At 54.8% G+C, this 10,490-nt stretch overlaps 1 protein-coding gene across 1 annotated transcript in view; it reads right to left on the bottom strand.

Annotated features, from left to right (window-relative positions):
* Positions 1 to 10,490, bottom strand: part of SCUBE1 (signal peptide, CUB domain and EGF like domain containing 1) — a 137,222-nt gene that overhangs the window by 24,164 nt on the left and 102,568 nt on the right. Inside the window, exons 8-10 of the mRNA XM_007453933.1 lie at positions 9,787 to 9,909; positions 7,255 to 7,371; positions 5,626 to 5,748 (exon numbers count right to left, since the gene is read on the bottom strand). Coding sequence (XP_007453995.1) covers positions 5,626 to 5,748; positions 7,255 to 7,371; positions 9,787 to 9,909 — 363 coding nt within the window. The remainder of the gene's footprint in view (positions 1 to 5,625; positions 5,749 to 7,254; positions 7,372 to 9,786; positions 9,910 to 10,490) is intronic.

Here is a 10,490-nt window from a genome sequence, read left to right as displayed (position 1 = left end):
AAAAAAAAAAAAAAAAAAAAAAAAGCATGGTTTTTCTTCAACAAATGATGCTGTGACACTTGAAGAGCCACATGCAAAAGAATGAAGTTGGACCCCTATCTCACACATATAAAATTAATTCAAAATGGATCAAAGACCTAAATGTAAGAGCTAAAAATATAAAGCTCTTAGAAGAAAACAGGTGTTATCTTTGGGAACTTAGATTAGGCAATGAACAGTTTCTTAGAAGTGACATAAAAAACACAGGCAACCAAAGGAAAAAAGAGAGAAACGAAAATGAAAAACTTTCGTGATTCAAAAGACACCATCAAGAAAGTGAAAAGACAACTCATAGAATGAGAAGAAAATCTTTGCAAATCTCATATCTAGTAAGGGACTTGTATCTAAAACATATAAAGAATTCTTACACCTGAATAATAAAGACAAAGAACCCAATCAAAAAATGGGCAAAGGATCTGAATAGACATTTCTCCAAAGAAGATATACAAATGGACAATAAATACATGAAAAGATACTCAACATTATTAGCCATCAGGGAATTACAAATACAAACCACAATGAGATACCATTTTACACCCAGTAAGGTGACTATAATCAAAAAGTCAGCTAATAACAAGTGCTGGTGATGATGTGGAGAAACTGGAGCCCTCACACACTGCTGGAGGGAATGTAAAATCGTGCAGCCACTTTGGAAAATAGTCTGGCAGTTCCTCGAAATTTAAACACAGGGTTACCATGTGACCCAGCGATTCCACCCCTAGGTATATACCCAAGAAATTTGTAAACATATGTTCATACCGAAATTTGCACATGAATATTCATAACAGCATTATTCATAATAGCCCAAAACTGGAAACAACCCAAATGTCCATCGACTGATGAGTGGATAAACAAAACGCAGTATAACCATACAGTGGAATGTAACTCAGCAATAAAGAGGAATGAAGCACTGACACATGCTACAACGTGGGTGAACCTTGAAAACATTATGCTAAATGAAATGTCAGTCACAGAAGGCCACACATTGCATTCCACTTACATGAAATGTCCGGAGTAGGCGAATTCATAAAAGACAAAAGTCGATTATGGTTGCCTAGGACTGGGGGGCTTGAGGGAAAATGGGGAGCGACTGCATGGGGTTTCTTTGGGGAGTAATGAAAATGCTCTAAACTGGATTGTGGTTGCACAACTCTGTGATTATACTAAAACACACTGAATTGTACACTAAATGGGTGAACTTTGTGGCATGTGATTAGATCTCAAAAAAGCTGTTAATAAGAGCAAAAAACAAAAAGAAGACAGAGAGGAGACTTCCCTGGTGGCGCAGGGGTTTAGAATCTGCCTGCCAATGCAGGGGACACGGGTTCCAGCCCTGGTCCGGGAAGATCCCACATGCCGCGGAGCAACTAAGCCCGTGCACCAAAACTACTGAGCCTGCACTCTAGAGCCTGCGAGCCACAACTACTGAAGCCGGTGTGCCTAGAGCCCGTGCTCCGCACCGCAACAAAGAGTAGCCCCCGCTCACCACAACTAGAGAGAAACCACACACAGCCTGGACAGGCAACAATCCTCCAGGCCGGAATCAAGCCCGGAGGGGCTCCAGTTGGCTCTAGGGCCGCACCCGTGGCTCTCTCTAGCATGTTAAATTGCTAAACATAAAAGGTAAATATGCATATGAGCGGAAGCAGTCAACCTTAGAACGCTTTGAAAACAGAGAGGTTTCCTGCCCATAACGGGAGCACAGAGGCCCACAGCAGAAGAGGTGGAAGTCGGTGGCAATGTTTCCAGATCATCATGTGAAACAGGCTGCTCTGGCCGAAGTCCTGGGGCAAGGACAGAGGGGCCCAAGGGTTCCATCACACACACACACTGTTTGGCTTCCTACTCTGTAAGGAAGCAGGGGGAGCAAGTTGTAAGAGGCGTGAGGACGATGCCTGGTGAAGCCAGAGCGGCCTCCTGGGACCACCAGACCACCTCACTCAGACGTTTGCTAACGTCTTTCCTAAGACAACCCATCCTTGTAGGGACAAACTGGTGGTGACATTAGACAACGTTGGTGAGAAGCTTTTCCAGGGTGGCAGAGGAAATGGCCAGTTCGTGGTGTGGCTGTGACCTTCAGAATCCCGGGTAAAGTGTAAAGATGGGACATGCACTGGAGCCAAGCCTTAAGGGACAATTTGAGCACGTCCAGATGGATTTCTTGGGTTATAATTACGCTCTAGTAATAGTATGTTTACTTTCTGGATGAACTGAAGCAGTCTCTTGTTGAAAAGAATAACAGCACTCATAGGAGTAAAATATTATTAGATTTTGTGTTCCTTATTTGGGATATTCCAACTTATTTACTTAGTAACATACAGACACATTTTACTGGGAGAGTTATTCATGAATTACTCAGAAATATCACAGTTTTTATTACCCCTAATTTTTCTTAAGAAATAAAAATGAATTTTCCAGAACTTACTGTAAAGTCACCACTTACAGATTTTTTAAAGATAAATTAATTTATATATTTATTTATTTTAGGCTGTGTTGGGTCTTCATTGCTGTGTGTGGGCTTTCTCTAGTTGTGGCGAGGGGGGCTACTCTTCGTTGCGGTGCACGGGCTTCTCATTGCAGTGGCTTCTCTTGTTGCGGAGCATGGGCTCTAGGCACGCGGGCTTCAGCAGTTGTGGCATGTGGGCTCAGTAGTTGTGGCTCAGGGGCTTAGTTACTCCATGGCATGTGGGATCTTCCCGGACCAGGGCTCGAACCCATGTCCCTTGCATTGGCAGGCGGATTCTTAATCACTGAGCCACCAGGGGAGCCCTAAAGGTCTTAAACTGAGGTTTTTCAGAGAACCCCCAAAAGCAGACAGTTCACAGAAATTGACTGTTACCCAAGATTCTCAGAACCGGCTGATGGCTACACAGAATAGACAGCTTGTGCCTAAGACCACTGGCATAAATTCTCCCAGATGTCTGTAACCACTGATTTCCACACGCTCTTTTGCAAACCTTTGTTCTTCATCCTTCGGATCACGTTTTCCCACCTTATGCACTTAAGGTTGTACCCTTCTGATTTACCCTATCATGTTTCCCTTACAAATAACTCACCTAGATCTAGGCCTTACTAGTGATAGCCACCATCCTGATTCTTTTTATTTTTTTAATAAATTTATTTATTTATTTTTTGGCTGCGTTGGGTCTTTGTTGCTGCGCGCAGGCTTTCTCTAGTTGCGGCGAGCGGGGGCTACTCTTTGTTGCGGTGCGCGGGCTTCTCATTGCGGTGGCTTCTCTTGTTGCAGAGCACGGGCTCTAGGCGTGTGGGCTTCAGTACTTGTGGCACTCGGGCTTCAGGAGTTGTGGCTTGCGGGCTCTACAGCGCAGGTTCAGTAGTTGTGGTGCACAGGTTTAGTTGCCCCAGCATGTGGGATCTTCCCGGACCAGGGCTCGAACCCATGTCCCCTGCGTTGGCAGGTGGATTCTTAACCACTGAGCCACCAGGGAAGCCCCTACCATCCTGATTCTTTAAATCGGTTCTCCCAAGCTATCGCTAGGGAAGCCAACATTTAAAAATGTTATAAAGTATGTTACACCAACGTAATTATGATCCTCTTTGTAGGCGATACATAAAAAAGGAAAATGCCCTCCCATCAGGAGAGAACAGTTCAGCTGCCTTGCAACGTATCTGACTGTTCGTCACAGCACCACCCACAGACAATACACCTACAGCTCCACTGAGGTTGACCCTGTGTCTCACATGGACATCTGATTCATGGGTGCCACCCCAGGACCTCAGCTAACTGCCCTGTGGGTCTCTGAGACTGTAACAAGTGAACGACTCCCCAGTACCCTCAGCGAACGATGCCTCCTTGCAAAGTATCTAACGGTAGAACACCTTCTGAGGGACATAATAATACCTGGTGGAGGCTCTTGGCCCCAACCAGAGGGACTGGACAGCTTTAGTGGTCATCAAAAATGTGTCCCTCACTTAGGGTGATACAGCGAATGATACAGCCTAGGGCATGGCGTGGGGGGCAGGACAAAGCAGTCTGACTGCCTAGTGCAAGTAGTTACAGATAACAGTATGACCTTGGATCTTCTGGGCAACCAGGGGAGTTTGTGCCCCTCCTGGCGCTTCATTCTGAGCCTGGATTCACAGTACAGGGGAGGTGGAACAGTCTACGTCAAGGCTACATGAGAGAGCAACCTGCATACTGGGGACTTAGGGAGCAGGTGGGACCGGTTTTCCTGGTCAGCCCTGGGAAGCCTTAAATCATGCTTCTAGAGGGCCTTCCTTCCAGCACCTTCTCGTAATACCTGCAGTCACACTTGTCTGTCTCATCCTTCCACATCTACTGTCTAGAATATCAACTGCTTTCGCGTATAGTCCCAGCAAATGGCTCAGAGACAAAAACGGGATAAAACCTCCCCGACTGACTGTGACCTGACGATCAGACCTCCACCGATGACCCTTCATAGAGGCTGGTTTGGTGGCAGTGGTGAAGATCTGGACAAGCCCTGGTGGCCTCTCCTGCAGCTCTGACTGAGGAGGGACGACCAGAAAGGGGACTGAGAATTAACAAACAAACAGAAACATGTCCTCATATCCCTAGAGAAAGCCTGTACCCGATAGCTCTGGTCAGACCTCACATGACCCTAATAATCAGTGGACACACCTCGGAAAGCCAATCAATCGATGAGGGCGTGAGCGTGGAAAGTCAGCCAGCTCTGGGCCAGTTCACTCAGCGATCAGGCTTCTGAGGCTGGTGTGAGCCCAGTCTCCCTCAGCAGCCCGCAAAGGCATGCTGCTGAGACTGACATCACCTGCCTTTAACCAGCCCAACTCCACACGAGCTCTTTCCCCAAACTCTAGGCAAAACCAGCGGCTTGCTTTGCTCAACAAGACTGCCGGAGCAGCATAGCAATTCTTACTTAAGTAAGCAATAAATTCAGCTGTCTGACCTCGGGTTACTAAGTGATGGTATCCATTCTCTGATACTTTCATTCATTCATTCAACAAATCCTTCACTGAGTGTCTATGGCTGCTGGGCCTGTTCTAGGTGCTGGGGATACAGCAGTGTTTATGGAACCAGTGAACGTGGACTGTCCAGCACTCAGCCGAGAGGTGCCCCAAGGCCCCAGAGCTCAGCAGCAGAGGGCGCATGAGCCCTGAGCTCTCTAGGAGGCCCGCCCCTTGCCAGGCCAGTGGCGGGTGTACAAAGACCCAGGTGCTCCCCAGTCCAGCCTCTGCTGCTGCTGCACCCCGTGTAACCACCCCTCCCCTCCCACCAGCTTCCTTGGCAGGACAAGGGGAGCTGGGGCTACTGAGGCCTCCGTGCTCTGCTGCTTCTAAGTGTCAGCTCCTCCTGAGCCCACAGCTCTGGCTGCACACGCTGACCCCCAGGTCTCTACCCCTGTGCTCCCCGTGCCCCCCCAAAACCCGTTTCTGTGCCTCTGGCTGACACCAAGCGTGCTCTCCCCGTAGCATCCCCTCTTCTTCTGTCAGCCCTCATCCCATGGGCCGTATCCCAGCAGCAGAGAGCACCTGCCCAGGAGCCCCAGCCATCCAGGCACCAGGGGAGGAGCCGGCACCCAGGCCCTTCTCAGGGGTCCTCGCGATGGCTCGCCCCAGGGCACTCACCCACGCAGTCCTTCCGGTTCCAGTGGAGGCGCTTCCCTGGGGGGCAGATGCATTCGTAGCTGCCCTTGGTGTTGACACAGCCCTGGTCGCAGCTCCCGTTGTTCATGCTGCACTCGTCCACATCTGGAAGCACAGGTAGGCGTAAGGGCAGGAGGGGGGGGCTGGACGGTCCAGCCGAGGCCACACCCTTGGGGCTGGCAGGGCAGGACCCACCCAGGACAAGAGGGCCGAGAATCCCCTGACCCTGACCCCAGCCTGATACTGTCACTGGATGCAGACATGTGGTTGCACACGACACACACACGAGCTTACACACACACAGGGCTCCTGCAGACACCAACACACATCCCTCTCCCAAGAACCTCAGTGGTTTGCTGAACTTGGGCAGCTGAGCCCAGACTTGAGGGAGGGCACAGAAATGGCACAAAATAAAGTTGCAGTCAGGTCTTGGGGGGCCGGAATGACCAGCACCGGCCCCGGGGTCCTGAGGCCGTATCTCACTGTGGGACTTCGGACGTGCCCTTCCCAGCCAGTTTCCCTCCTGCACAACAGGCACTTGGGCGCATGAAGTCTCCCCTGAGGCCCCGCCTTCTTTTGGGCCAAAGACCTGTGTGCAGAAGCTGGCGCCCAGGTTTTTGGGAGTCCCTCCAGAAGAATCTGCAGCTCACCCCACGGGCCACGCCCCTCGCACCAGCTGTGCCTGAGCCCACCTAAACGTCACAGCTGCCCAGCAGAGGAAGTGTGGCTACCACCAGGTCAAAGGAAAGGGAGAGACACCAGGGACCTCAGGGCCATTCTTGACACCCCCGCCAGCTTCACCCCCCAAGCCTGTACATCCCCATGTCCCATCATCCGTGGCACCTAAAGGCATCTAGAACCTTCCCTGTCTCCGCATCCCTCCCCAGCCTACCCGGGCTCCAGTAGCTCTCACTCCCATGCCTGGAGCCGTGTCCCCACTGGTGCCCTGGGTTCCATTCTCCTAAACACGTGGCAGCTGGAGGGACCTCGTTACACGAACTTGAGCCCGTCACATCCCTGCATAAACCCTCCAATGGCTTCTCATAGCACTGGGAATAAAGCCACAAGTCCCCTGGGGCTCATGAAGCCCTGTGTCCCCTCTGTCTGCACCTCCCACCGTGTGCCCCTTCCCTCATGGGACTCTAGCCCCACTGGCTGCCTCTCGGTCCCTCTGTGCTCCCTCTGCCTCAGTGCTTTTGCACACGCTGACCCCTCTGGCACGCTTCCCCCACCGTGACCCAAACACTCCTCCTTTAGGAGCCCCCCATTGTCCCCACCCTCTGCCCTTCTCTGTTGTTACCCCCTGTCACTGGAATGAACTGTTTGTGGGATACTCTGTGCAGCCATCCTCCCTTCCGGACTGGGGTTCCCCAGAAACTGCTGTTTCCACGCCCGTGTCCACAGCCTGGCTGAGGCCTGGCACCCAGTGGATGCTTGCTGCCCATCCCCCCACCCTCCTGCCTTACCCTTGGCTGAGCCCCTCTGCCCACCAGTCCCTCCCAGGCCCGTCAGAGTCAAGGTCAAGGTCGGGGTGTGGGGTGCAGTGCAGGTGGCCGTGCGGCCGGGCGCGTGCCTCTGGGGGGAGGTGGCCCTGGCGGGCGAGCTGCAGACCTCCGCAGTGGGTTGTCCCATAGAGTGTGTAGCCGCGGCGGCACAGGCACTGGAAGCTGCCCGGGGAGTTGATGCAGATGTGGTCACAGGTCCGCTCGAAGGAGCACTCGTCGATGTCTGTGTGGCCACAGGGAGACAAAGTTTGGGAGGAGGTTCAGGGTGTGGTGGATGGCACGGCCTGCCCCTCGCTCAGTCACTCAACAGACCTCTGTGCCCGACAGTCCTGGGGCCCCAGGCTCGGCGCACAGCCGACACACAGCAAACGTCAGACTTCGTGTCGCTGCCCAATTTTCCATTCTGTCTCCATTAGCCTCATGTGTCTGGGTGAGGAGCTGCCTCACATCTTTTCTGGAGGTGGGCAGGGTAGAAATATTTTGAGTAGAAGGAATCATTACGAATCCCTGCCATTTTGATATCTCCCATTCCAGTGTGATTAGGGTAGGTATTTAATCCACACCTGCAGGAAACTAACGGGCTTGCCTGAGGAAGGGGCTGAACTGGGACATGAAAACAGACCACTTGAATGCCGACCAAAGTGTGTTCCCCCATCACCCCAAGATGTCTCTGGAGAAGGCACAGACAGAAAGGGGGGTGGGGGTAGGGAAGATGCTACCCACGAGGAATAACAAAGTAGCCTTGAGAGTATGTGACATTTGATTCTGACCACCCTGGCAGCGAGGGTAAAAAGGGAACGAGGGAGGGCCACCGAGTGCTTGCTACTGGAAAGGAGGAAATGAACTACGTGTTTGCAGGAGACACATCTATCCTGGCTGTAAGTTCTGAGCAGGGTGGCCCCCATGGGACAGTTGATGGGGATTCCGAGGGCAAGGCAGACACTGACCTGCCTCTCCATGGGCACTGTAGCTGGAATGTATTCTTTGAATACATCTGGTCACATGACTACAGACGCACTCATAACATACGTGTTTGTAACAACGCTAGAACGAGGAGGAATCACTGCGGATGCTCAAAGGAAGATGTGATTCCTCCAGGGGGTGGATCTGGGAAGACCTCCTGGTGCTGTGGCACCTGGGCTAGACCCTGAAGGATGGGGCTAGCCTGGAGTGAAGGAATGAGAGTCGGGGAAGGGCACTCCGGGCAAAGGCTGGGAGGTGACAGCACTGGACCCTCAGGGGTTTTGTGGTGCTCAGGGGGGCTGGGGAGGTATCTGGGGTCCCCATCCCAAGGGCCCTGAGTGCCTGCTGGAGCTGGGGACCCAGGGGCTGTGCTGGAGCAGGGCTGGGCCGGAGTCGCCGGGCCTTGCAGAGCTGAGTCAGGAAGAGGGTGGAGCAGCCCCCGCCATCGCCTCCTCTGCGGCCACTGCTGCCCGCCCCTCTCTCAGGGCAGCTGGGGATGCAAAGCCAAGGGCCCTCCCGCAGCCCTCCACAGAACGCGGCAAGGCAGACGGAGAGACAAAGTCAAAGTGCAGAGGAGCCTCGATCGGAGCCTGGACAGGTGCCGTGCTCCCAGCGGGCCCCTGTGCCCTGAGAGGAAGACAGGGCCAGGTCGCCCGAGCAGGGAGGCGGAGGCCGAGCCCAGGGAAGGGAAGCGACAGGCTCAGGTCACGTGCTGAGCCCCAGGGCAGGCTGGCCCTGGACCCTCCCTTACCAGCCTCTGCTCTCGCCTTCCTTGGGGCCCTCAGGGCCTCGTGCTGCCCCAGGCCGGCCTCTGAGCACCACTACGAGGCAGATGCTGCAACCGCAAGCCAGATGCGGCCCGGTGCAGCCTGTGGCTCCTGGGACCTCGTGGAGATGCAACGACGGGACGGCAACAGGGTAACAGCGATGGAACTGAGCCGGCCCCACCCTCTGCGTGTATCACCGAAGCCAGCTCCTTCTCAATGGCCCCATCTAGCTCCACGGGGCTCCTTCTGGCTCCTCACACCCCCTCAGCCCAACAGCACCACTTCCTGGTTGGGTTTGCCTCCCTGGCTCCTCCTGGAAGATGCCTATTCATCCTTCAAGCACTTCCCCAGCGTCCCCTCCCCCAAAGCCTTCCCTGACCCGTCTCTCCCCTGCCCATCCTCTGGGCCCTCACTGCATCCAGGATGTCTGCGGGACTTGTCCCGGGCTATGATGCTTGGCTTGTGCCCAGGTCTCTCTTCCCATTACCCCTGCTCCTGGCAGGTGCCCAGGGACCCTGAGGGAGGGCTGCTGGAGCACGCCTGCCGCGTGCTACAGCTTCCACCAGGTGGCAGCATCCACCTGGCCTCTGAAGCCACTGACGGTGGCCTGGGAGGCCCCCTCTGGAGGGAGGAGCCAGCGCCACCTGGGACACGGGCCGACCCCTCCCTGGGCCTCAGTTCCCGTCTATATCAGGGAGAGATGGGGCTGGATGGCTTCTCAGGGCCCCTGGAATCATAAAGGACGGGAAGACAGGAGGGCAAGCGCACAGGCTAGGGACACAAAAACTACCCCCGGCCCCTCAGGCCCGGCCCGGCCGGCGGACAAGCCCACCCCAGGCTCGCCTACCCTCCTGGGAGCCTGTGTGGCCCGAGAGGGGCGGGACCCCACGAGGACCAGGGCGGCTCACCTTGGCACGTCCGCTCGTCGGTCAGCAGCTTGTACCCCTTCCGGCAGCCGCACTCGAAGCTGCCCACGGTGTTGCGGCAGAAGTGGTCGCAGCCTCCGTTGTTGACCAGGCACTCGTTGATGTCTGCGGAGCCGGGCGGCAGGACGGGGCGAAGAGAGTGGGCTGGGCTGCGCTGCCCGGGCCGCCTCGGGTCCCCCGGCTGAGCCCAGGACGGGGGGCTGGCTCACAGCCGTGGGGGTGGGAGGACAGGAGACACCGCTGCCCCCAGGACTTGGCGAGCCTGGCGTTTGTGCACCGAAGGGAGGGGAACTGGTGTCTGCGGTGCCGGGCCAAACAACAGGGACCGGGACGCTCCCACGTCCTCTCATCCCCGGGGAGGTGCCAGGGAGGCGGGGAGGTGCCAGGGAAGCAGGGAGGCCGGGAGCAGGGGGCTGCTTCCCAGAGGCTGTGACTCTGGGCTGGGCGAGCTACTGGACCCCTGGGGCCTCGGCTCCCTGTCTGTTAAAATAGGGATCAGAGGCGCCCCTACTTGGAAGGACATCACGAGGATGAAATGAAATAACATCCCTAAGGCGCCGCTGCTCAGCCAGGGCCCAAACAACTCTTTAAAAAGTAGGTTTATTGCTACTGCTTTACTGACGGGGAGACCGAGGCCGGGAAGGTGACTGGATCCAGGTGCCGCGGCTGGTGGCGGGAACGGGCAT

The sequence above is a fragment of the Lipotes vexillifer genome, unplaced genomic scaffold (assembly GCF_000442215.2).
Source record: "Lipotes vexillifer unplaced genomic scaffold, Lipotes_vexillifer_v1.1 scaffold382, whole genome shotgun sequence".
NCBI classification, from domain to species: Eukaryota; Metazoa; Chordata; class Mammalia; order Artiodactyla; family Lipotidae; genus Lipotes; species Lipotes vexillifer.
The sequence above is the reverse complement of the archived record's forward strand: the minus strand, read 5'-3'. Positions and strand labels throughout refer to the sequence as shown.